The 26104-nt window shown below is 38.9% G+C and overlaps 5 protein-coding genes across 7 annotated transcripts; 3 read left to right on the forward strand and 2 right to left on the reverse strand.

Annotated features, from left to right (window-relative positions):
• Nucleotides 1-1174: 1174 nt before the first annotated feature.
• On the forward strand, nt 1175-3728 carry LOC130069520 (phosphatidylinositol-binding clathrin assembly protein-like). The gene is made up of 4 exons (XM_056233418.1): nt 1175-1744; nt 2580-2604; nt 2714-2780; nt 3599-3728. Exons 1-4 carry the CDS (start codon nt 1624-1626, stop codon nt 3668-3670), a joined length of 285 nt encoding a protein of 94 aa, XP_056089393.1. The 5' UTR covers nt 1175-1623; the 3' UTR covers nt 3671-3728.
• A 197-nt stretch (nt 3729-3925) lies between these two features.
• Nucleotides 3926-7847, reverse strand: ccdc167 (coiled-coil domain containing 167). 2 transcript variants are annotated; one of them, XM_056233417.1, is made up of 5 exons: nt 7738-7847; nt 7392-7486; nt 7231-7283; nt 6610-6717; nt 3926-4076 (listed from the first exon to the last, which is right to left on the reverse strand). In XM_056233417.1, exons 1-4 carry the CDS (start codon nt 7786-7788, stop codon nt 6614-6616), a joined length of 303 nt encoding a protein of 100 aa, XP_056089392.1. In that variant the 5' UTR covers nt 7789-7847; the 3' UTR covers nt 3926-4076; nt 6610-6613. The 2 variants fall into 2 exon arrangements, with proteins under 2 accessions (XP_056089392.1, XP_056089391.1); XM_056233416.1 differs by lacking the exon at nt 3926-4076 and having other exon boundaries at nt 6095-6717.
• ada2b (adenosine deaminase 2b) lies at nt 4057-24208 on the forward strand. Of its 2 annotated transcripts, none has more exons than XM_056233413.1 (10): nt 4057-4060; nt 5106-5187; nt 17530-17635; nt 19321-19531; nt 21939-22066; nt 22677-22767; nt 22932-23040; nt 23375-23532; nt 23617-23819; nt 23907-24208. In XM_056233413.1, exons 3-10 carry the CDS (start codon nt 17547-17549, stop codon nt 23992-23994), a joined length of 1077 nt encoding a protein of 358 aa, XP_056089388.1. In that variant the 5' UTR covers nt 4057-4060; nt 5106-5187; nt 17530-17546; the 3' UTR covers nt 23995-24208. The 2 variants fall into 2 exon arrangements, with proteins under 2 accessions (XP_056089388.1, XP_056089387.1); XM_056233412.1 differs by lacking the exons at nt 4057-4060; nt 5106-5187 and adding exons at nt 15452-15689; nt 16609-16933 and having other exon boundaries at nt 17416-17635.
• On the reverse strand, nt 8437-10834 carry si:ch211-214j24.14 (uncharacterized protein LOC559160 homolog). Its single transcript, XM_056233415.1, has 2 exons — nt 10728-10834; nt 8437-9360 (listed from the first exon to the last, which is right to left on the reverse strand). The coding sequence occupies exon 2, from the start codon at nt 9159-9161 to the stop codon at nt 8541-8543; it is 621 nt and encodes a 206-aa protein (XP_056089390.1). The 5' UTR covers nt 9162-9360; nt 10728-10834; the 3' UTR covers nt 8437-8540.
• Nucleotides 11362-15418, forward strand: atp6v1e1b (ATPase H+ transporting V1 subunit E1b). Its single transcript, XM_056233414.1, has 9 exons — nt 11362-11625; nt 12297-12362; nt 12462-12571; nt 12766-12832; nt 12937-13026; nt 13114-13182; nt 13536-13630; nt 13740-13827; nt 14789-15418. Exons 1-9 carry the CDS (start codon nt 11593-11595, stop codon nt 14849-14851), a joined length of 681 nt encoding a protein of 226 aa, XP_056089389.1. The 5' UTR covers nt 11362-11592; the 3' UTR covers nt 14852-15418.
• Nucleotides 24209-26104: the final 1896 nt, after the last annotated feature.

The raw sequence follows: 26104 nt of genomic DNA on the forward strand, positions 1-26104 counted from the left end.
TTTATCCTTCACTTTACTTTGACAAAATTGTGTTTGTAGCATGCTGATGTGCGAATGAGCCATTCAGTATCGATACACATTGTGATTAACACATTTTTTTTTTTATTTTTTTTTTGCATGATACTACAGTTGAACAGAAAACATGCACACAAACTCACTCAAAAAGTATCTTATTGAATGAAACCCTCCTTTCTAGTCGCTCTCCTGTGGAAAGAAATACAACAGAACAATGTTTACTTAATGCTACTGACCTGTCATTAAGTTATTTTGCTTTTTTTACTGCTATCTGATCCGCTTTTTTTGCTGTCTTTTGAGTCTCTAGATTTTCTTCTGGCAACTTTCATTAAGTGTTTTTTTTCTCTCCGTATGATATTTAACATTGTACAAAATGTTAAAAAAAATGTCCTTAATGTAAACCAAACAAAAACGAGTAGGGAATCATCTGCAATGTTTAACTGTCTGTTTTGCACTAAGTATAGGATGTTCAAGCTTCATATAAAACTGCGCTTTGCGCTCCAATAAAACAGCATTTGTTACCTTATTTGTAAACTTAATAAAAGTCATTTAAATAAATCAAGTTTGCCTCTCGTTATCAATTCATACTGGATCCTGGATTAGTTATCATGCAGTTTAGAGCAATAGAGCTGATGACATACTTTTGATACATAAGTGCATTTAATTTCAGTTACTTTATTATGTCTCTCATGAGCTACTAAATACTGCAATCTGTATTATCAGTGATCTATTTCAGTGTTATTTGTGCCCACCTTTAATATGTCATGAATGTCCAATAATTTTTTGTTCATACTAGCAAATCTGCATCTGATGTACAAAGAGAATGGTGAGGTTTTTTTGGATAAAAAAAGTGTATTGATACTTTACAACAATCCACCCTACCATTTCAGGACATATTGAGTGTTATTTGCATCTATATGATAAAGGTGTGAATGACACCATGTGTGCACATGCACTCTGTGCCTCGTCCTTCCAGATGTGTACATGCAGTTCCATATCCGTTTGCTAGTATGTAGTTTTTAATTGTTACAAACACCCATGGCCATGTATATATACAATATAAGACATATTACATATATTATATATGTAATTGAGACTCGTTATTGCGGTGAATTATGGGATTGCACTCAATAACATCCACTATGGTTTCAGACACCACTACAAATGGCTGTTCCCTCAAATAGTGCCTAATTTAAGGGTATAGGGGGCGATTTCGGACACAGCCCATGCCTACACCGGACTATACCGTTGTTGTGCCACACTGGATGTGACAAAGCGACCATTGCAAATCCATTTGTTCTTCATATCAGAAGAAGCGAGAGCACTTGAAGTACGTCAGAATAGAATGGGGAATCAGTTTACCGTCAGGAATTTGTCGTGTCGCGCCACATCCAGTGTAGTCAACATCACTGATTATAATGTCGCATTGCGCCGCTCGTGTCTGGTGTAGACACAGGGTTAAGATTTTTCTTGTACTGGTTGCCATAGCGATATACCCTGCATGAGGGTTGTTAGCATTCAGTTTAGCTCCCCTTTTTCTAACTATTACTGAAAAACAAGCTCACTATGTTTGTCTTGCTCTTCACTCCCCCTTAAGCTTTTGATGGAATGGGTGATATGCTCATGCCAGCTATGGCTCCCCAGGCATCAGGGGCGTCACCCATGACCAACTCACCGGTCAAACCCATGGGAGGAAACCTGGACTCAGCTATGGCCAACATGGCCAGCAGTACGTTCCCATCCATTTTTTATTTGGTGTACTCCAAAATCATAGCCAAAATACAATAAAAAACAAAGTGTCTTTAATGGCATCTATGGTCTCACATTCTTAACAATAAAGGTTTCACAGCGATGCCATAGAAGAACCATTTTTGGTTGCCCAAACAACCTTTCAGTTGAACAGTTCTTAAAATAACCTTTTTTTTTCTCTAAAGAATAATCTAAAGAACGTTTTTCCACTTAAAGAAACTTTTGTGCAATGGAAAGGTTCCATGGCTGTCTTTATGGAACCATTGATGCCAATAAAGAACCTTTGTTTTTAAGACCTTTAGCATCCATAGAACCTTAAAATTCCATAGAACCATAGAAAATAAAGGTTACAAAGGGTTTTGTTTCGCAGCGATGTCATAGAAGAACCATTGGGGTATAGTGGAAAGAGGTTCTTCGTGTTCTTCATACAAACACAAAAAAAATGGTTATTTTAAGAACTACTCACTGAACGGTTCTTAGCAGAACCCCAATGGTTCTTCTATGACATTCCTGTGAAAAAAAATAACCTTTTGAAACCTTTATTTTTAAGAGTGTGAAACTTTAACTTTAATAGAACCTTTCCATTAAACAAAAGGTTTTTTTTTTATAGTGGAAAAGGTTCTTTAGAATAATAAAATGGTTATTTTAAGAACTGTTGATTGAAAGGTTCAAATGAATGGTTCCAATGAAACCTCAATGGTTCTTCTATGACATCACGGTGAAAAAAAAACCTTTTGGAACCTTTATTTTTAAGAGTGTAAGAGCTTACAATTATAAGAATCTAAAATTGTAAATCTCTCTGTCTGTGCTTTCAGATTTGACAATGGGGAACCAGAAACCGTAAGATACAGTAACGTCCTACTCTCGATTTCACCATATTTTCTTGCCCCCTTAAATACATATTTGTGTATCTGTTCCGCTTCTGTTTCTGTCTCTCTCTCTGTCTCAGGGGTGAAGCAGCTGGAGGGGCGAACTGGCAAGCGCAGGTACCCACCCCTAGATGGGGCGTTGCCATGGTAAATGTTGTGTTGTTCTGTAGATGTGGAGCATGGGGTCGGAGCATGGCTTTGAGCAGCATGGCGTGGAGGCCTATCAGCTGAATGAGCAGGACTAAAGAGGCGGAGCTTTCTCATATATGAAACTTCGGGTTGAAATATGGAAACTCTTGAAATGTCAACTGTACATTTCTTATTTCAACTTCTTCTTATAAACTGCACTGGTAACACTTTACAATAAGGTTCCATTTGTTAACGTTTACTACATTAAATAACACGAACAAACAATGAAAAATACTTCTAAAGCATTTATCAATCTTAGTTCATGTTAAAAATGTACTAATACATTATTAAATCAAAAGTTGTATCTGCTATTATTACATTGTTATTACTAGTTTATTATTAACTAATGTTAAGATGAATAAATACTGTAACATGAGTTGCTCATTGTTACCACTGCATTGGTTATTATAAAATTATATATTTACAAAAGGATGTATCAAACTTTACATTCGTTTGTGTAAAGTGTGAAAAAGCCAAACAGTAGCTTCAGATTCAGTCTCGCTTTAGAGCTTCAGACCTGTTTTGGCTTGACAGCCGCTTCCTTCTCTTCTCTTTGTTTTTGTTTTTATTATTACTATAATACTAAACATATATGCATGTACATCCCCCCTGAAACATTTAAATTCACACTTAAATCAAATTGTTAACCACCATCCCAGTTTGTGCACTGTGCAGATTCCCTTCTGTGTGTCGTAGAGTCATTATGTTCAGGTGTTGTCCTGTTCTGTGTTGTTTGGTGTTAACCTTTCCCCCCTCCATCCCTCCCACTCGCTTAGAATCCCCCTCTTGGGGTCTGTCCTGTCATGGGATCCCCATCACCATTTGGCATGGTAAGAGTGTGTGTTTAAGTGTATGTGTGTGTGTGAAGGCGTTTGTGTTTGTTTCTCTTACTGTGTCTCTCTGCGATTCACAGCCTGGAGCAGGAGCTTCTCCCATGATGCCTGGCTCACCGATGATGGCCTCCCAACAACCAATGATGAGGCCACAGTTTCCGGCAGCAGGAGCCCCTGGACAACCGGTATTTTAGACATGAATGCAGTTGAATTTTTCACTTAGGCATTATAATAGTCATTTAGACAAGAAATGCAGACACACGTACTTAATTATTGCTCCCGTCATGTGTGCGTTTCTCCCACAGATGTCTCCGGGAATGGCCCAGAGTCCCAGGAAGCCTCCACCTTCTAAAGATCCTCTCGCTGACCTCAATATCAAAGACTTCATGTAGATGAGCAGCTGGTGTAAGTTTAACTACAGCTACAGCAGATGTGAAATCTGACGACAGGAAACAGAATGAGAGGCAAGCGGAAATTATGTTCTGCATCTGATGCATCTCGTTTTTAATATTATATTAAAGAATGTAGTTGTAAAAACGTGAGTTACATGAAAATAGTGTCATCTGGGGCCGTAACCATCAGGGGAACACGGATCAAAATTTAATCAATATATAGTGATCAATCAATATTAATTAATATATACTGTATATTAGGGATGTAAGGAGCGATATTAAAACGTGACGGTATTTCTCGTAGAGGTGAAAAGCTGTCTCGTGAGTCGTGACATCAGCATGATCGAGTTGAGTTTGTGGCAAAACCTTTTACAGTGCTTGCATTATATTGACCGCATTATTAGACCATTTTCTAAGGCTGCTGCACGATATATTAAAAAAAAACATTTAAAAATCATAATATAGCATAGTGCAATTGAAGAGAATTGTTGCATCTGGGAACGTAACATCGACTTTTCACCATTTATAAACCTATGCTGACACAGGAAATACATCAATATGTTAAATATGCAATTTCAAAGTAAAAGTTAAACCCCCCGATCTGAGTTTGAATGATTTGATGTCCACATGTTCTTGTTCAAGAAATGACGGTGGCTGTAGCATTTCTATCATAAGGAAGTGGCCAAATATTAAAGATTAGGCGGACATTTGAAAGAATTTCAAGGATAACACACAAGGATTTGATCACGTTTAAAGTGTAACACCAACAATCACCAGGTTGTTGGCGCCCTCTGCAGGCATAATGTACATTAGTTGATTGTTCGCATTTTGTATATTGCATTATGTATTTTAATAGTTGTTCAATAAAACCATAAAATGTCCTGCTTTTGATACCTTATTTGAACCAAAGGCTTTTGTTCACGTAGGTCTATTTTTTACTAAAAATATTATCAGATTACTCCAATAATCATATGTATGTAATTATGTATATATATATACAAACACAAATACATATGCATATAAAATACTAAAACCTCTTTCTTTTTTCTCTGTTGCAGTTGTCACACTTATTGTGCAGCCCCGATGAATCAGACGTGTGTACTCTCTTCCATTCATCACATTCAGGGCCTCCAGACCCTCCTTCTCTCTCTTTCCCTCCCTCCCTTTCTGTCTGTTGTTGTAGCACAAACCGTGAACGTGACTAAATACATGTGTGTACGTGTGTTTGTATTTTAATGTTCTCAGTTACTTCAGATCTATATATAAAAAATAAATAATAAAAAAATACTATGAAGAGTAATGGGCGATGCATTCTTGAACGTGCATCTGCGGGTCTCTTAATGATAGATGTGCATTCATTTTTCCTGGCTCGCTTTCCGTGGGAAATCAAATCAAATGTGTGACGCTTTCTGTGGAAAATGTTTTTTTGCTGTGGTAAATATCACTGGGCCGGTATGTGTCATCATCAGTCGAGTATTAGTCATCTTTTGACCATGGAATAACTTCTGTGGGAACAATATCAACGTATTACGAGTTAAGGTAGTGTCTCACGCACTGTTTCTTTTTATCAATGCCCTGATTTTATTCTTTTTTTCGTATCTATATTGATTGTGAGTTACATGCGACCATTTAATGAAAATAAATATGCATTTTAAGAACATTTTCAATTACAGATTGTTTTGAATATCCTTAGTCTTTATTTTGAGATAAAAAGGTTGAATATATTTTAGTTATGTCAGAAGTTTACTTTGCATACTACATGGCTAGTTAGTAAATCCCATTTGTACAAAGGTCTGTGTCCATCAAAAGACACTGTCTGAGCCGATCGAGTCCTGCTTGTACGTACAATATAATATCACAGCATGTAATTCCTTTGTTGTGTAAAGGGGGACGCCATTGAGCCAGAACAGATTCTATCAGCAGCAAGTTCATCAGCCAGTCTCGAAACAAGACTGAATAGAACTGGCTGCCCGGTGTTTTGTTGTATGCAACTTTGCAAGTGAGTGTTTGCTGCAAGTATCAAGGATATCAAAGGGACAAACATCAGTTTAATGGGACAGTATTGCATTTTATTGATGGCTGTTTTTTATTTCAATTGAACATTTTGTTGATAAATTTTATTTTTGGATGGAATAACACCCTTTGCCCCTCCCACCTTTGTGCATGTTAGTCCTGTTGAAATGCAATAAACTGTGATCTGGAGAGAAACGCCACCGTGTCATTATTGGGTAAATGTATATGCTTACACTGAAATTGTGATCTGGTAAAGTTCATAAGAGCTCCCAAAATATATATAAACATACATTTAATCCCCAATCTGTTTCTCTCTCTCTGATGCGCAAGCATCTAATGTCACGCTGTTACACAGCAAACATAAAGCAGTGTTCAGACAATCCAGGATGCCGAAGCCAAGATGAAGATGGCACAATGTATTCATGGCTAAAGCGACACTGACAGATCCACAACCACTGAACAAACCAATGAATGGACACTGATGTTATGAATGGATATCAGTCTCCCCATTGCTCTTTCTCAGTCAGTGTTTGGCATGGCAGAAAATACCTCTTTAATATATGAATGTGTAGTAGAAAAGAGCACTGATGGCTAACAGAGCGACGGACAGCATCATGTTCTTCCTGTTCTCTCCTCTCAGTACCTGCAGCTCCTTTTCTGAAGATAAAACAAAAATGACATCATCATACAGAACTGCTCTTCCCAAAAATTTATTCAATACCAAATGACGCAATGCATCAATACATTTTTGTGATTTATTTCCTATTGTGATGTGTATCCATGTGAAACAAGAAAAAAAAGTAGGGTGGGACTTGATTTAGTTCATCAGGAATTGTTTGGATGGTTGCCGTTTGCTATTGGTCGAGCTCATTTGAGTGACAGATTGTCCCGCCCTCACGCCAGTAAACACGTTGTCAGAGAAGTTGCAAGAGGTAGGGGAAGTTTAAAGATTATGAGGCACATGAATAAAAAATAAAAAAAAGGATGTGAATGTATAAATCATGTAAATTAATCATTTCAAATAAATACTGCAATATTCCTATAAAAAAAACCCAATAATTATTCATTTTGATTTCACGGCTACTTAAAATTCCATAACCCATGGACTAAATATTCATTGTCAGACTGACGCATTTTTACACCCCTAATCTTTCCATAAAAGTGACTTACCATATTTCTGTATTCTGATATTCATTATGGTCATCTCATCTTCAAGGGCGAGCCTGACAGTACATGAAAAGACTCGTTTGCTAAGTTTCTACAGTAGATTAAGCAGCTAAAAGCTTATGTCTGAAGCACAGCGATGTTTATCATCATATTGTCATAACCACCTTTCACTGTCCGAGAGTTGCTCTTTTCTCTGTCTGAACTCTGACCTCTCCAGGTTGTTTTTACAGTGTGATTTGCGCTCTTCAATGCGGTCAATCTAAAGAGAGGGGGGGAAAAAGCATAATTTCAATATGAAAACAGATGTTCATATAGGACTTATCAGTTAATACGTGATAGCACAGACATTCAACATTTTAAATAAATTAAATCTGGGTATAAATGTAGCGTCATCATTCTTCTGTCAGCTGTTCCATACATAGATATACATACAGAATAATTGATCTATGGCTATAAGTTACATACATATCTATGTTTTCATACACATGAAATGGCATAAACGTGCATTACCTCGCTTGCCACACTTATTTTCTCTTTCTTCGTCGTCCTTGATTTACTCATTTTGGAAGGTCTGAAGAATTTAGTGAAGAGAAATCATGGGAATAGTATATACTTCCGCACACAAATCTTTTACTCATCACTCTCTTGCTTGTCGCTCTTTGTCTATAACGAGATTCATACTGCCATCTGCTGTCGAGGGTGAGGGTGACATTTCAACAAACAGGAAAACAGTGGGAGAAAGTATGAAGAACTGACTATGAGAATACTATGAGAGACATCTATAGAATTTTAAGGTAATCAACTAACCTAGATAGTTGTTTTTATTGTTGGCGTTTAATTCAATTTTAATATCCGAATGTTAGTAAGAAGAATAAAAAAAACATATCCTCAAATGCATTTTACTAAAAATCTAAATAAATAAATGCATAAATAAATAAATAAATAAATACTGTAAGTAAAATCAGCACACATTTAAGCTGAAAATCATGAATAATCCTGACAATACACGATAATTATCTGTAATACTTTTATTCTTTTTTTATTTACAGTCCGACAATTATTTTCATCAAAAGTAGCAAGACTAGCCTACAGCAAACACTGTAATGTATTTTTCTTTTGATAATCAGGATGATGTTCCAGATGTGTGACAGGCCTGTCCTGGATGTATTTGTATGTGTGTTTAAATCAAACAAAATAAGACAAACTATAATATTTAAAAACACTGTATTTGTTATATCACATAATCAATAATGCAATTTGTTGAATTGTTGTAGGCTACAATGTTGAAGCTATTAAAGAGATATACAGTCCTGCTACTTTCTACTCAATTTATAAGTAAGTACTCCCACTACCGCCACCAGGGCGGCGACACCAACTAACAGCAACGGGAGTTCAAAGGGCGAGGTGGGAAGCAGGCCCGCCTTTGAAACGACCTCTTCCGAAGATGACGTTGTGTGGTCTTGAGACACGCTAGGCTCATTACTAGATTCAGAAGTATGAGACTCCTCTGACTGTGTGACTGCAGAGTGTGGGAGATGATCTAAAACCTGTGAGATGATTTCAGGTATGGGAAGAGAAGCCATCGTGAAATCTAACGGCTCGGACAGAAGAGGGGTGTGAGTGAAAAATGGCTCAGAATCCACCTCTGTCTCAGTTTCCTCCACAACTGGCTCCTCCACACACATCAGAAGTTCCCCTGTCTGTGGAGGCTTGAGATCTGATTCTGCAGCAGATTCGATCCCCACCAGCTCCCTATCGCTGCAGATCATGCTCAGCACACTGCTCTGAAGGTCTTCTTCATCATCTGACTCCGCCCTCTCGTGGAGCTCCGCCTCTAAGTGGATGATGTCGGAGGTGGAGGAGTGGTTCTCGCTGTGGTCCTCTTGAACTAGAACCATCTCACTGGTTTCTAGACTTCTGAGGTCTGTCTCCATGTCGCTAACAGACGCCCAGGACTCAGCCAGACCTGCGGTCTGCCAGCGGCCCGAACCACTGCTGCTCTCCTCCAGGCTTGAGGTTAGATCCCGGGGAGGGTCGGGCCCCGCAAACTGCCGGTCCTCAGACAGGATGGAAGATCTTTTTCTCCCCTCTGAAAATCTGACTAATGTTCACAGGTTCTGTCTTCAGTGAGTCCTAAAGATGATAGACAGTATTAATTCAGTCATATGTACATAATATGTTGTGAAAAAGAGAGCAAAACATAATATTCAATGAGCAAATAAATAAATGTGGGCCAGGAGTATTTACCAAATCTGACCTCAGCATTTGTGTCCATGACAAATTACAAAGAATTACAAACATCCTTGTCTGTTGTCATGTTTTGATCTATGTATAGGCCAGTAAGCGCATATCTGACTGGCTATGCAGCCTATATATATATCTCCAACTGTTCACATGTCAGATATTTCACATGGCATGACACTCAAAAAAAAATGCTGGGTTGTGTCAACCCAAATTTGGGTCAAATATGGACAAACCCAAATGTTGGGTTAAAAATGTCATTTAAAATTTTAACCCAACTTCAACTTTCACTTTCAACTGTACATTTTTTAATGACATTTTTAACCCAACATTTGGGTTTGTCCATATTTGACCCAAATTTGGGTTGAAACAACCCAGCATTTTTTAGAGTGCAGGATCATGGTTCAGTTCACATAGGACATATCTTACTCTTTTAGGACCAAATTTTATTTACTTTGTCAGATTAATCAATGTCTAAACTCATAAATCTCCCACTGGCACGCTGAAGACGCACTACTGCCATTCATTTAGTGTCCAATCCCGTTAATGAAGTACATAACATGATGGTAAAAGCAGTTCGAGTTTGAACCAGCGCCGCTTCAGTCACAGCACAGTGAAAACATCTGCAGTGTCAACAGTCGGATTGTGAAGAGATAGTAAACTAAAGCCCATCTGCAAGATCAAAGGTCAAAGTGCTTAAAGGGATCAGATGTGCAAGAAATACATGCTGTAGCATTTTAACTTTGACGTCTGACCGAGGCAGCAGAGAAGGCTGAATGTGACCCAGTGGACAGAATGAGAAACAGGAGAGGAAAATGACACAGGTTATACTTTTGTATAAACCTCTTCTAACCAACAGGAATATTTAGTTAAGTATGGCTGAATAGGTCCTTCTATTTCCACTGTAACAAGGCAGTTAAAATAATATGATACTATCCTCATATAAAACAAACTGTGATAGAAAAGATGCTATAGCAACTTATAGCACTGCAGATGTTATAAAAGGGAGTATATCATTTGAAATAATAATAAATAAAAGAACTGTCCAAGCTTACATTCTCATACTACCCATATGGGAAATTTATATAATTGATATGAAGCAACAAATAAAATGCACATGGACTATTTTTTAAGATCGGAAGACAGTAAATTATGGCTTTGTCATTCACTTTTCTGTTAGAGACAGAGAATACACCCAATCATAACCTGTATATGTCATTTGATATTCTGTAAGGGGAGCTATTGAAAACAGATCTTACCTTGTCTGAGCATATAGGGTTTAGTCAGGAAATGAATGCAGACTGAGGCTTGAATAAATACAGAGGAGGGGTCACTGGAGCTCATGGGCTTTACTGCAACAGAATGCTATTCAGCACCTCCCTTTGCCTGTCCCCTATACCCCACCCCCTATCCCATTACATCTGTCCGACTCATGGGGACATGGCAAAGTGGTAAAAACTCATATCGGCCCACTTAACCTTATTCTGGTCCATGACACATTGATTGGTCCCATAGTCCTGTTTGCTTGACATGTATTTGTTTAACAAAGTTAGTTTCTACCTTGTGATAAAGGTTACTGTTATTTTTTTGTTGGGGTTTTTCTTAATTAAACTAGTTAGTTTTTCTTAATTAAACTTTCACAATGACCTTGAGCAGAATTTCATCACTTTTAAATTATTTATGAAATCAATTCCCCTTGAGTCCAAATGTTTCATTTTTCAATTGTCCATTTTCCATTTCATATTATGTCTGCAATTTTATCATTTAAAACTTTTGGGTGAAACGGTTTGATTTTATTATTCATTATTTTGTCAAAGGTTCAAAATAAAAAGCCCTATACGCGCACTGAGATCTGATTGGTTCCCGGAGAGGAAACGCGCGTCATGTGACGTATGTGTCATCATTGACTGAGAATCAGCTGATCCTTCCAGTCTATTTTCACGACTCTGACACTGTCACGATCGACTACTTTCATATAATTTAGTGCGTTTTTAAATCTTTAGGCTTTTCCTAAAATATCCTAACGTCTTCATAAATATAAGACGTCTTTCCTTTGTCGCGACACGAGCTTTTTCTGTCGGTGGAGTTTAAAATCCTCTTACAGCAGCAGCAGCAGCAGCAGTCATGGCGCTCAGCGATGCCGACGTCCAGAAGCAGGTGAAAACTCGTTCAAATGCATCATTTAATCTTCATTACAGCATACCACTATAGAAAGATTAATCATTCAGTGCTTTGATAAATGCATTGTTTTTTGACGAGCCTGACAGGAGCATCGTGATATAACAAGACGATGTGGCCTTCAAGGTTGTTCGTCATTTATTCATTAGACACGCGCTAGCATCACGAGACCTGTCTCTATATGATATGAATACATTTAAATGGGTGTATTAAAGTGAATTGTTGTATATGGAAACACGCACATGTGCATAATGGATCATTAAGGTAAAATTAAATCAATCATCCCCAAGGCAAATGCATTAAAGTGGTGTGATGAAAAATATCAAATAATATGTATCACAAGATACAGAATGCAGATGATGCAAAATATGAAGATGTAGGATGTTCTGCATGGTAATAGCATTCATGAAACCTACTAAACACACACACTAGACAGACACATTCCACATCCATGTGATGAGGCCACGAGAAGCAGCTCTTATTGCTACTGTAAACTTGTTTAATCATATTTAGGATTATTTGTTTTGATAAAGAAAATGCATGTGCCTGCATTTACAGTTTAATTCTGATTTACACTGATTCCAGGTTCCATTAAAGGCTTTTCCCCATTGATATTAAATTGTTCTCCTATCGTTTTCCATTTCTTCCAGATCAAGCACATGATGGCTTTCATTGAGCAGGAAGCCAATGAAAAAGCAGAGGAGATTGATGCAAAGGTCATTTTTGTTTAGCTTTAAATTATTCCATTAGAACAATGCAATGTTATAGTGGAAATGGTGTAAATATACTGATATGATAAGTGACACCCCCTGCAGGCAGAGGAGGAGTTCAACATTGAGAAAGGTCGGCTGGTTCAGACCCAGCGTCTGAAGATTATGGAGTATTATGAGAAGAAGGAGAAGCAGATCGAACAGCAGAAAAAAATGTGAGTGTGACTTCCTCTAACCTAAGCCACTTGACGGCCAAATCATGGAAATTCCCAGTTTCCTCAAAATCTGTTACTCAAACAAGCGTCTCATGTTGTAAAGCGGTTTCAAATCATTTTATTATTTATGAAATGATCTGATTGTGAATTCTTTGTCCCTAATAATGTTTTAATTTTTTGCTTCCTCTCCACAGTCAAATGTCCAACCTAATGAACCAGGCCAGACTGAAGGTCCTGAAGGCCCGTGATGACATGATTTCGGTTAGTTCATGTTCTCTTTTTTGGCACATCAAATCTTAAACAAAATATAGGGTGGGAGTTTCTGTTGTCTGTCTATGCAGCAGTTTTAATTCTGTGCTCTTTAGGATTTGCTGAACGACGCACGTCAACGACTAGCGAATGTAGCCAGAGATCCATCCAGATACGCTGCTTTGATGGACGGACTTATCCTGCAGGTGAGCAATATATAATACATAGTGTAGCAAATCAGCTCTGTCAAAGACTTTCTGTGAGTCTTATGCTCTAATATTCTCATGTTTCAGGGTTTTTACCAACTCCTGGAACCCAAAGTGACCATCCGTTGCCGCAAACAGGATGTGGGCATAGTGCAGGTCTGTGGATGTATATTCAATGACAACTGAAACCTTTAAAATAAACTTGATCTGAAAAAAATATATAAAAAAAATCAAACTTATTGTAGCTAGTTGCCAAGACAACATTTCTCATTTTCATTTAGTTTAACTTGATGTACTTAGTAACTAAAATACAAATAAATATTATTACAAAACTAAATAGAATTGTTTTATGTGATATTGCAATTTTGCGCTCAAGTTAAATTTGCAACTTTGGATGGAAACACAGCTACTGATATAAAAAAAAAACACTGAAAAGCAAAATTTGTCATTTACATTTATTCATTTAGCAGACACTTTTTTTTCAAAGTGACTTAAAAATGTTTTGTTAGGCTGCTGTGCAGAGAAACATCCCCATCTACAAGGCAGCTGTGAAGGACAATCTTGAAGTGCGCATTGACCAGGACCACTTCCTCTCTCCAGAAATGTGAGCATCTACGCTTCCTAAGCAGTTGCTCATTTATAAAATTAGCCTAAACAATGTTAGCTCTCTTTTTTTATCTTTGTAATGAAAGTGTGTGTGTTTTTCTGTGTAGCTCTGGTGGTATTGAGCTGTATAATACTGATGGGAGGATCAAAGTGTCCAACACTCTGGAGAGCAGGCTGGACCTCATGGCACAACAGGTATACAGCATTTGGGCTGAGAAGATATTAAAAGTAATGTGTTATTATATTGTTACTCCCTAAAAAAGTACCTAATTGCGTTACTTGGTTACTATTATTGGAAAGTAATGTTACGTTACTTTTGCATTACTTTTTTTCACCTGGGCTGGGCTTGGTTTTTTGTTTTTTAATTCTATTTCTATTTTTGGCAAACGTCAAGGCCCTTTCACACCAAAATGAAATGATGCAGGAGAAGAAAGTTCAACACTCTTACTTTAGCAATAATAACAAAAAAAGTAAACACAAATGTGATGTTTAACTAAAGTCATTATTGCTTATGGTTGAATTGGATCATCGAAGGTCAGCAGCAAAGACATTGGTTAATAAAGGCAAGGCAAGTCTATTTATATAGCACATTTCATACACAGTGGTAATTCAAAGTACTGTACATAGAAAAGGAGTTAAAATAGTCAGAACATATACATAAGAAATAAAAATATCTTTCATAAGAAATAAAAATAACACTAAGTTCAGTCCAGGGCATCCCAAGTGGGATTAAATGGATAAATTATGAATTATTTAGCATTTTAATTGTTGTAGGTTTACTAAATAGTTTAGTGTTTTTATTCATTTTGAGGAGTACTGAATCTGTTTTTGTGCAAGTGAGATGAGTGAATGCATGTTCACATTTATTTTTGAACTACAATAACCATCATGTTCACACAACGCACACAACGCCTCTGCATTTTACTCCCGATTTCTCTCAACATGGGGACAGGAAGAGGTGTCAGACAATAAATGTGAAAAATAAAGTAACTTGCGTTACTTATTTGAAAAAGTAACTTTTGCATTACTTTACTAGTTACTTGAAAAACGTAATCTGATTACTTAACTCGCATTTCTTGTAATGCGTTACCACCAACACTGAGAAGCAGTGTTAAATAAATGCTAGAATTTTGAGTTGATTTTGATTTCTTTTCAGATGATGCCTGAAATCCGAGTTGTCCTGTTTGGTGCAAACCAGAATCGCAAGTTCATGGACTGATTCTCATTGATATAGGAACCCTTTTAGAACCACGGCGGATCGCCATTGTTTGATGTTGTATTTTATTTTCAATCTGATGTTAATGACTCCATTCCTGTGTGTGTGTGTCTGTCTGTATTTAAGAAAATATCATGTGTATGTGTGTGTTCTGTATGTGATGATTCATTATTGCTGTAAAAAATAGTGTTTTGATTGGCTGCTGGATCTCCGGTCCTGAACATCTTGTGTTTGATTCCGAATGCAGCTGGAATATAACATGTTTATGTTTACAGAAAGGTAAAAACTTAAACTGATGTAGAAATTCCATGAAATTCCAAAGCTCTCATTAGTTTGCAAACTGGACCTGATAACCATTTAGACGACAGCTACATCTTGAACATCCCACAAAATGGTGACACAGAGTTGACTATTACAATCTGTTCAGTTGAATTTTATTTGCTGTCCTTTACTGTGGTGCAGAGCATGACTTGTATATCAGAACCAAACGTGTCTGTTAACACTGCAAAGATTATATTGATGTGAAAATGACACAATGAAAAACAATATAGACCAGATCTTCTCCCACTGTGTTCTTACTGAGTCTATTGTGTGGATGGTAAATGTCAGTCATTTGGGGAATGTCATAATCAGAAGGGTTTGCTGAAGGCTCTTATTCTACGAGTCATTTAAGATTTCACAGTATGTCACATGCTCTATTGTCGTCACATTCTCAACATGTGCTGTCCTTCAGATTGAGGAACTTAACATGCAGAAACAAGGCAGCTGAAATACATGCTCTCTGAGTGTAAGACATATAGCAGGGAACAAAAAGGGAGTAATGAGTCAAATAAACTTGAAGGTAAGGGAGTTCTTTGTTATTTATAATCAATAGTAATATTTTAAGGTATGCTGTTTTCTTATTGCTGAGGTTTTCTTTATTAGAAATGTCAATTTGATTATTGGAAAGGCTAGGGGTAAAGCAACCATATTAAAATAATATTAATCATACTAAGGAAATAGTACGGAAGTGTTTTGCATTCACTTGAAGAAAATTAGGTGAGATAATTAAGTCATTAATTCAGAAAAACAGTGCAAAAACGTTTTTCCATGAAAAATTATCTCGTAATTCTGAGATAATTAACTCGAGTCGATTTTTTTTCTTCAAGTGAATGCAATACGCTTCCGTAAAATAATGAGATCTAACATAACCTGTGTTGAATATAATGATAATTATGATGTAGGTTACATTTTGATCATGTACATAATAATAATGCTTATTGTTTATTAATAAAATTTATGTTTAAAGATTGGTTTTGAACAAAGCGACTTAAAATGCAGCAGTAAGTGAATTTAGACCCTTTTATGCATTTCGCAGAATGACTGCAAATAAATTAAGTTGACATTAGACTACTGTCCTGACCTTTAACAAGGGATAGATCTGATTAAGACGTTAAATATAGGAAAAGGACAAAAATAGACAAGTTAATACTTGCATCTAAACCATTCAAATAAGAAAACAATTTGATTTAAATGTTTAGCAAGACGCATAAGAGAATCTCCAGATTGCAGCTATATGAACTTGAGACTTCGAGCTTTTAGTTTAATTTTGTATATCAACACAATCATATCCAATGCAAAGTGAAATGTGGTTTAGGTGCAAATTGCACAGTACAAAAGAATGAAGAACCATCAAACACATTTGATAAAGACAAATCACTTTAAAAAAAAAACTAACAAGCATAGTTTGTCTCAAGCATAATCACTCTCTCTTGTCTCAGGATCTCTGTACGAGCATGAGGCGTCTCTTCTGGTGTATCTTCAGCAGGGCAGCTCTGATCATGCTGATGTTACTGTGTATCAGAGAGTGTAATCCAATGCCAGACCCCCATCAAAGGGATCTGATGCTGAAGCAGGAGATCTCCCAGCAAGTAGGGGGCAGTGTGGAGCTCACAACGGCTGAACTGCAGTTGGATTCAATCCTACACCAGCTAAAGCTGAAGGAAATGGTTTATTCACCTTTCCCACCTGCCAATCACTTCTTCAAAGTGCGGCACATCGTGCAAAAAAGCCCTGTCTTCAAGCTACTACAGAAAATGCCAAAGGGTAAAAAATGATTATATGTTTGGGACGTGTGATTTATAAGCATAATGTATAAGTGCATCGATGTCTTGGGCGGCAATTATTTAAATGAGGAATATTGTGACGTGTTCGTTCCCGGAAGAAAACTCAAGGCTACAATGGAGGAGTTTTAAGAAAGTTCAGAAACAGTGCACACTGATACAGAGAAGAACTCCCTTTGGAGTGACAGTGCTTTCAAACTTGGCAGACCCTTTTCATGCCCAAACAGCAACATTACACACTAAAGAATGTAAAAACCAGATAATAGGATCCCTTTAAGGTTAAGCTGTAGGGTAGGGTTAGGGTTAGGGTTTACGATTTGTTGTAACCGTGTAGGCAATCAGCACTGTGATTGACATGACCAATAAAATCTCTGAAAGTTTGCGCTGAAATGTTTAGAAAAAATAAATAAAACAATTTGGGGCTTATCTGTCCTTCAGATGACAAAATGACTCTGTGCCTTACAGGTGCTGTCCTTCACATCCACAGCTCCGCTATGGTGAGTGTGGAATGGCTGGTGCTGAATGCGACATACAGGCCTCATTGTTACATCTGCTTCACGTGGGACGGGTCACTGAAGTTCCTTTTCTCTACTTTTATGCCCTTTCCACGTTTTGGATGCTTTGTCTGGAAACGGCTAGACCTGCTGAGGGCCAGCCTCAGTGATGTCACTGCCTTTGATAACAGGTGATCAAACTTATTTCAACATCAGGCATAAAATAAACACTGGTACAAAAATGGCAGTGGCCATTCAGGATATGTTATTGCACTGAAAAGCATCATTTGTTTGCAAATGCCACAAATAAATGTTTACTGTAAGTATGGCTTTAGTGGCAGTTTGACAGATATATATACAGGTCCTTCTCAAAAAATTAGCATATTGTGATAAAGTTCATTATTATCCATAATGTAATGATAAAAATTAAACTTTCATATATTTTAGATTCATTGCACACCAACTGAAATATTTCAGGTCTTTTATTGTTTTAATACTGATGATTTTGGCATACAGCTCATGAAAACCCAAAATTCCTGTCTCAAAAAATTAGCATATTTCATCCGACCAGTGTTTTTAATACAAAAAACAAAGTCAACCTTCAAATAATTATGTTCAGTTATGCACTCAATAGTCAATACTTGGTCGGGAATCCTTTTTCAGAAATGACTGCTTCAATGCGGCGTGGCATGGAGGCAATCAGCCTGTGGCACTGCTGAGGTGTTATGGAGGCCCAGGATGCTTCGATAGCGGCCTTAAGCTCATCCAGAGTGTTGGGTCTTGCGTCTCTCAACTTTCTCTTCACGATATCCCACAGATTCTCTATGGGGTTCAGGTCAGGAGAGCTGGCAGGCCAATTGAGCACAGTAATACCATGGTCAGTAAACCTTTTACCAGTGGTTTTGGCACTGTGAGCAGGTGCCAGGTCGTGCTGAAAAATGAAATCTTCATCTCCATAAAGCTTTTCAGCAGATGGAAGCATGAAGTGCTCCAAAATCTCCTGATAGCTAGCTGCATTGACCCTGCCCTTGATAAAACACAGTGCACCAACACCAGCAGCTGACATGGCACCCCAGACCATCACTGACTGTGGGTACTTGACACTGGACTTCAGGCATTTTGGCATTTCCTTCTCCCCAGTCTTCCTCCAGACTCTGGCACCTTGATTTCCGAATGACATGCAAAACTCATGGGTTTTCATGAGCTGTATGCCAAAATCATCAGTATTAAAACAATAAAAGACCTGAAATATTTCAGTTGGTGTGCAATGAATCTAAAATATATGAAAGTTTAATTTTTATCATTACATTATGGAAAATAATTAACTTTATCACAATATGCTAATTTTTTTAGAAGGACCTGTATATATATATGTACCAAGTTTTGTCATGAAACTCTAGATGGCGCAGGCTGATGGGTCCCTAATGTAACTGTTCATATTTATATTGTTAACTACATGCCACAAGCTGATTGGTTCATGTCACATTTGCAGCCAATTAACTTGCTGCTCAGCATTTCAATAGCTGGTTAGCATTTACTATAGCAGTTTGCACTGCACTCTTATCAGAGTTCCTCAGAAACCCTCCATCTTCCCCAGCTCCACCTGCCTAGAACTGCTACGGGTCATTTTAGATATGCTATCTGTTCTGAAGCAGTGTGTCTTACGTGCTCACATCAGCATATTATGTATTGGCAGTAGCAAGTTCCTGTACTTGCTCTGCAGCAGCAGCAACATTAATCTACCACAACAGGAATAATCAATGGCAGCACTGTGTGTGTGTGTGTGTGTGTGTCCTAATATATTCATATTTAATTATAACCAGTTCCAAAACCAACAAACTGAAAATAGACTAATTACATTAATTCAATTTCTCAGTTTAATGCGGAATCTTACACTCTTCACGGAAGACCCGGAGACGTCTTATCCAACACAAGATGCAGCATGGGACAGGTTCGAGAAGATTTTTATGGCTCTGTCTGGGCTGATCAACTATGCACCTGTTTTTAAGGACTACATTTACGAGGCTCTGACGGAGCTTTACAAAGATAACATCATGTACGTGGAGATGAGGGTCGGACAGTCCAAGGTTTGCGACTGTTAAACCACATTACAATATTGAGTTTATACACTGTGTAATCTCTTGGATGAAAAATTCAACTAATTTGTGAACAGATTGCATGTTTTACCTTAAAGTGCCTCTATTTTTCTATTTTAAATTTTGCTATTTGCTGTCTGTCACTCATCAGTTCATTGCACTCAGCTGTTTCCCATCACCTTGTTAATTCTGTGTGTATATATATACCCTGTCTGTTTTAGTGTTTGTCACGGAGTTGTTGTTTTATGTCCTCACACCTCTGTGCCCTGCCTTTGCCTGAGGCTTGTTTGTGTTTTATGTTTTGGACTCCCTTTTGGGATTTTGAACCTTGCCTGGACTGGATTGTGAGTACGGATTACCCTGGGTTTACCGGATTACCCAGGGAGGGCGGACCCTGCACCTGTGTCTCCGGAGAGGATGGCCACCGTCAAGCCAGTGTCTGTTCCTGAGCCGGAGCGGTGTCTGCTGTTCCTGAGCCGGAGCCGGTGTCTGCTGTTCCTGAGCCGGAGCCGGTGTCTGCTGTTCCTGAGCCGGAGCCGGTGTCTGCTGTTCCTGAGCCGGAGCCGGTGTCTGCTGTTCCTGAGCCGGAGCCGGTGTCTGCTGTTCCTGAGCCGGAGCAGTGTCTGCTGTTCCTGAGCCGGAGCCGGTGTCTGCTGTTCCTGAGCCGGAGCCGGTGTCTGCTGTTCCTGAGCCGGAGCCGGTGTCTGGTGTTCCTGAGCCGGAGCCGGTGTCTGCTGTTCCTGAGCCGGAGCGGTGTCTGCTGTTCCTGAGCCGGAGCCGGTGTCTGCTGTTCCTGAGCCGGAGCCGGTGTCTGCTGTTCCTGAGCCGGAGCCGGTGTCTGCTGTTCCTGAGCCGGAGCCGGTGTCTGCTGTTCCTGAGCCGGAGCCGGTGTCTGCTGTTCCTGAGCCGGAGCCGGTGTCTGCTGTTCCTGAGCCGGAGCCGGTGTCTGCTGTTCCTGAGCCGGAGCCGGTGTCTGCTGTTCTTGAGCCGGAGCCGGTGTCTGCTGTTCCTGAGCCGGAGCCGGTGTCTGCTGTTCCTGAGCCGGAGCCGGTGTCTGCTGTTCCTGAGCCGGAGCCGGTGTCTGCTGTTCCTGAGCCGGAGCCGGTGTCTGCTGTTCCTGAGCCGGAGCCGGTGTCTGCTGTTCCTGAGCCGGAGCCGGTGTCTGCTGTTCCTGAGCCGGAGCCGGTGTCTGCTGTTCCTGAGCCGGAGCCGGTGTCTGCTGTTCCTGAGCCGGAGCCGGTGTCTGCTGTTCCTGAGCCGGAGCCGGTGTCTGCTGTTCTTGAGCCGGTGTCTGTTCCTGTGCTTGAGCCATGGTCGCCCGAGGGGCCTTCAAGTCAAGTCAAATATATTTATATAGCGCTTTTCACAATACAGATTGTATCAAAGCTGCTTTACAGTATCAATCAAAACAACTTAACAGTGTTTGTTTATTACTGGAAAAAGACATCCAAGTTTGGTAGAGCTGATCAGTGGTATGATGGGTCATTTAGTTTGAATATCCCCAACTGAGCAAGCCAAAGGCAACAGAAAGGGGCCTTCACCGCCCTGGCCGACCCGAGGGGCCTTCACCGCCCTGGCCGACCCGAGGGGCCTTCACCGCCCTGGCCGACCCGAGGGGCCTTCACCGCCCTGGCCCTTCACCGCCCTGGCCGACCCGAGGGGCCTTCACCGCCCTGGCCGACCCGAGGGGCCTTCACCGCCCTGGCCCTTCACCGCCCTGGCCGACCCGAGGGGCCTTCACCGCCCTGGCCCTTCACCGCCCTGGCCGACCCGAGGGGCCTTCACCGCCCTGGCCCTTCACCGCCCTGGCCGACCCGAGGGGCCTTCACCGCCCTGGCCGCCTGATGGGTCGTCTTCTTCGCCTTGGCCACCCGATGGACTTTCTGTTTCGCCCTGGCCGCTGGCTAAACCATCACCCCCTGTTTCTGTTCCCTTCCATGGACCTGGCCCCCCATCCCTCCCCCTGATCCTCCACCGTTCCACCTCCCTCCTGGACTCTTGTTTTGTTTGTTTTTTGTGGGTCTTGGAGCGTCTGGTAGCCGCTCCGTAGAGGGGGGGTTATGTCACAGTGTCTGGTTTGTGTTCCCTGGGTTGTCACCAGAGGTCCTCGTTCTCACGGTGTCTTTCACGTTTGATTTCATTTCCCAGCATTCTGTCTGTCACTCATCAGTTCGTTGCACTCAGGTGTTTCCCATCACCTTGTTAGTTCTGTGTGTGTGTATATACCCTGACTGTTTTAGTGTTTGTCACGGAGTCGTTGTTTTATGTCCTCACACTTCTGTGCCCTGCCTTTGCCTGAGGCTTGTTTGTGTTTTATGTTTTGGACTGCCTTTTGGGATTTTGTTTATTTTATATTGTCCTGAAAACCAACTATATTGTAAAATGATATTATGTTTAGGTGTATGAACTGGATGGCACTACTCATGACAGAGCGTGGTCTCTGGAGGTCTACAGAAACATCACTGAGCTGTTCAGAGCAAATCATTCAGACTTCATAGGAACTCGTATAATCTTCACCGTCCACAGGTAAAACTACATTACATTCAATATGCTCTGTTGTTCCCTTCCCTGTTTTTTCCCACGAACAGATTAAATAATCCAAATACATTTACCAACCATTCCAAAATAATAATTAAATATTACTTCTGATGTAAAGAATTTGTATATCTGTTGCCTGCAAGGGTTGTAACACTAATGAAACATGTTTGTTCAATTTTATGTTTTAAAATGCTCTTTTTTACAACCATTAAAGAATTACAGCCTTAAGCCAAATGGCATTTTATACAGTGTTTTTCAAGAGTGTACCTTTTTGGTTAATTTAATTCACTCAAATTAATGATTACTGGTTTTAAAAACAAAAAAAGAAATGGCATTACATTTTTTTTTCAATTATGATGGCACTAGACTAAAGGGGTGACATTTCTGATTATGGATGAGATTATGGATAATAATGCTTCCTTAAAACATCAACTAGAAATTATAAAAGCAAAGAAACCAATGTCATAAATTAATGCAAAGTAGGATGAAACATTTTAGTGAACTCTCAGTTCAAAAAGATGATTTATATTGTCTAGGATTTTGTTTTGACAGGAGGTTTAATATACTTACTTTTCTGCTGATTTGAATGCACACACAGGAATCTTTATGTATATCAAGTGAAGGGGGCAGTGCAAGAGGCCATTGAAATGCAGCGAAAATATCCAGACATCGTCGCTGGATTTGACCTGGTAATCTCACCCTTGACCTAAATTAGGCTACAATCCATAGCCATGCCACCAGATATTTTAAAATTATGCTTAAGTTCTTCTTCACAAGGAAATTGGGCTTGATCAGGACCCTGCACGTAACAATAGTATTACTTTTCTCTGATTTGATCAATTTATTGCTGTAGGTAGGTCGTGAAGACACTGGAAGATCTATCTGGTACTTTCGAGAAGCCTTGTCACTCATTTCAGAGATGGAAACACAACTACCTTTCTTTTTCCATGCTGGAGAAACAGGTCAGTATGTGTACTTAGTCCATGTTGTCTGTCAGGCCTTGTCTTTCTAAAGCTGTATGTTCTCAGTTCTCCTTGTGTTTCGTTTTCCAGTTTCTGAGTTAATTGTATTTTGATATAGTGATGAGAGAAACGAAGCTTTTCGAAATCACAAACACAAATTCTCGCCCCGAATTACTGGTTCGAATTTTGAAAGCAAATTTTCTCAAAGGTTTCGAGGCTTGTTTCGAAAAAGCCCATCACTATTTTGATATTACTTTAATTAACATCTGCATTTGGATCCATCTCCCCCGAGTCTCCGAGTTCACCACATTAGACTATGGGTGTTTGCTTTTAGATTTGGATGGTACGGATGTGGACAGGAACGTTTTAGACGCTTTGTTGTTTAACACCAGCCGCATTGGACATGGCTTTGCGCTGGTACATCATCCTTTGGCCAAGCAGCTCTCCAGGACGAGAGGGGTGGCAGTGGAGTTGTGTCCCATTTCCAACCAGGTATATTCAAATAAAATTTGTTGTACTTCGCATGGTATTTGGACAGACTTAGCAGAATTATAGCAGTGTTTTGTTTTTCTCCAGGTGCTAAAGCTAGTCTCGGATCTGCGAAACCACCCCGCTGCGGCACTAATGTCAGACGGTCATCCCATAGTGGTGAGTTCTGATGATCCCACCTTATTCGGGACCACTGGGCTCTCCTATGATTTCTACCAGGCCTTTGTGGGTATTGGAGGACTGAGCGCAAACCTGGGCACTCTGAAGGAGCTTGCGATGAATTCAATCAGGTGCAGATTTATTCATACACTTTCATTTGAGAAATTTCACTTATGTAGAAGATAAATTTAAGGTTGCATTTTCCCCCTTTTTAACAGGTACAGTTCCTTGTCACCACAACTACAGGACAAAGCTTTGACGATATGGCAGGAAAAGTGGAATAAGTTCGTAGCAGATAATTCATAACCATGACAAACAGAAGAGGACTATTTTTTTTTTACTATTACCGAGCTAACAGGAAAAGTTTTCAATCCTTTGGCTAACATTCTGGCAAGCTTCTCACAAACCGATGAACAAACGTTCTTCCAGTAATGTTAATAGAACGTTCGTTCAAAGTTCTCTGGTCTTTAATCATTTTCTCAAAACGTGACCAAAAAAACATTTATACATCGTTTTAGGGTTACACTTTATTTCGACTCCACTTTAGATATTCTACTGACTAGAAGTAAAAACTTATTCTACTAACCCTAAGAGTTAGTTGACATATAGTTGCAAAGTTACTTACAATTCAGTTCGTAGAAGTGGACCATCGCAATAAAACATTTGACTGTTACCCATTTTGGTTGGATGTTCGTCAAACATATTTTAAATGTTATGGAATGTTTAGAGAACATTCAAAAGTAACCTTCCCATAATGTTTGCAATTTGATAAAATGGAATGTTCCCTTATTGTCTATGTTCAGAGAACATTCAGAAATAACATTTTCCCAACTTAATGGGAATGTTAGTGAAAAGTTTTTAGAACAGATTTTGTTAGCTGGGTAGTTACCTTATAAAACTAGGGGGGTTTCAAATGAAAAATAAAAAATGAGGAATAAAAAATTGTGCAGAAGGCCTGACTAAATGACTATTATTATTATTATTTGACATACTACTTTGACCAAGTTTAGTCAGTGAGGTTAATACAAAGTGTCCTGCAATTCAACAGCATTTATATTTGAACATTTAAACACAGATGTCTGGTGTGGCTCCCTTGCCAAGTTCTGTTAGTACTTGCTGACATTCCTCTTTACCACCATAAACAATAAAAAACTGTATTAAACCATATACTGTATATCAAGAACTTGTTCATGTTTACAAATTTTTTTATATATATATATTTTTTTAAAGAAGTCTCTTATGCTCACCAAGCCATTTATTTAGCATTATTCTGAGTTTAAATATTATTACCATTTTATCCTATCCTATTTATTGTCTATCCCATGGTTCTGCAGGAGAAGGCGAGACTCTGCAGGATCTGCCATTATTGGACAAACTGATTAATCCAGGTGTGCCTGATTATTGTTACTGAGGCCAGGCACACCTGGATTAATCAGTTTGTCCAATAATGGCAGACAGGAAACAAAAGAGCTGGCTGAAGTTCAGGAAGTAGTGCAGCTGTGCATAAAGCCAATTTGACTGTCGTCGTAGAAGTCCCACTGCAGGACTGTGAGTCAAATCTTCTGACACTGCCAGAAATTCGTCGGAGGTAAGATTTGATCACAACGGTCATCGGCTGTCGGTGAACATGTCAAACTAACCATCAAAGACTTCAGATTTTAAGGAGGATTCTTTTAGGATTTGTAAAAATGGTCTCAGACGGCCAAATCGTGGCCAAAATCGCACAGTGTGCACCCGGCTTAAGGGCAGGTAAAAGATGGAAAAAAAATGTTTTTTTTTTGGTTATTCCTTTAATAGACACTGATATTTTGTGACAACATGCACCTTCGAGAGCTGTTAGGAAGACTACTTAGAAACATGAAACAATTTCTAAAAATAATGAACATACAATGATTTCATAACGAATCAAACTTACATCCATCCATCGATTTTCTTAAAAATAACCTACTCTTGTACTGAAAGTTCAACATTTCATTTAAATCCTCTTTTATTCTATAGTTGAAATTTGACAATGTATTCCTGCTCGTGTTTTTTATTTACATAGAACCTTACTCCTGAAAAACTGAAACTGACACTTATTTATCTGAGTGGTATATTGAAAAGGACGTATAGGTTTACATTGATTTAGTAAAGTTTCTGTAAACTATGTAGAGCCAAATAATACACTAATTATGTTAATATTAAGTTAAGTTAATATTTCAGTAATTTAACAGCACATTCGCATATTCACAAATCTCTGATGTCCGTTAACAGTCACATGACATGCAGGTTAACAGACACAAATTTTAATCTTTATTTAGTTGAGCGTTTTATTTTGATTGTTTTATTTTAAAATTATTTATATAAGGATGCACGACTTGGCCAAAAAATAAATACATTTGAATTATTTTGTCATATATTACGATTTCTATTTGAA

Source organism: Rhinichthys klamathensis, unplaced genomic scaffold, assembly GCF_029890125.1.
Source record: "Rhinichthys klamathensis goyatoka isolate OS25496 unplaced genomic scaffold, OSU_Roscu_1.1 h1tg000370l_1, whole genome shotgun sequence".
NCBI lineage: Eukaryota > Metazoa > Chordata > Actinopteri > Cypriniformes > Leuciscidae > Rhinichthys > Rhinichthys klamathensis.

Excerpts from the sequence above, each read along its gene's own strand:
- LOC130069520 (XM_056233418.1), top strand. The coding sequence starts at position 1,624 with ATGGGTGATATGCTCATGCCAGCTATGGCTCCCCAGGCATCAGGGGCG. Across the intron at positions 1,745-2,579 it reads TATGGCCAACATGGCCAGCA|ATTTGACAATGGGGAACCAG; the intron begins GTACGTTCCCAT and ends CTGTGCTTTCAG. Across the intron at positions 2,605-2,713 it reads ACAATGGGGAACCAGAAACC|GGGTGAAGCAGCTGGAGGGG; the intron begins GTAAGATACAGT and ends TCTCTGTCTCAG.
- ccdc167 (XM_056233417.1), bottom strand. The coding sequence starts at position 7,788 with ATGAGTAAATCAAGGACGACGAAGAAAGAGAAAATAAGTGTGGCAAGC. Across the intron at positions 7,284-7,391 it reads CAACTCTCGGACAGTGAAAG|GCTCGCCCTTGAAGATGAGA; the intron begins GTGGTTATGACA and ends ATGTACTGTCAG. Across the intron at positions 6,718-7,230 it reads TATCAGAATACAGAAATATG|AAAAGGAGCTGCAGGTACTG; the intron begins GTAAGTCACTTT and ends TTTTATCTTCAG.
- atp6v1e1b (XM_056233414.1), top strand. The coding sequence starts at position 11,593 with ATGGCGCTCAGCGATGCCGACGTCCAGAAGCAG. Across the intron at positions 12,572-12,765 it reads ATCGAACAGCAGAAAAAAAT|TCAAATGTCCAACCTAATGA; the intron begins GTGAGTGTGACT and ends TCCTCTCCACAG. Across the intron at positions 13,828-14,788 it reads TGGACCTCATGGCACAACAG|ATGATGCCTGAAATCCGAGT; the intron begins GTATACAGCATT and ends ATTTCTTTTCAG.
- ada2b (XM_056233412.1), top strand. The coding sequence starts at position 15,669 with ATGAGTCAAATAAACTTGAAG. Across the intron at positions 16,934-17,415 it reads ACTACAGAAAATGCCAAAGG|GTGCTGTCCTTCACATCCAC; the intron begins GTAAAAAATGAT and ends TGTGCCTTACAG. Across the intron at positions 19,532-21,938 it reads TGAGGGTCGGACAGTCCAAG|GTGTATGAACTGGATGGCAC; the intron begins GTTTGCGACTGT and ends TATTATGTTTAG.
- si:ch211-214j24.14 (XM_056233415.1), bottom strand. The coding sequence starts at position 9,161 with ATGGAGACAGACCTCAGAAGTCTAGAAACCAGTGAGATGGTTCTAGTT.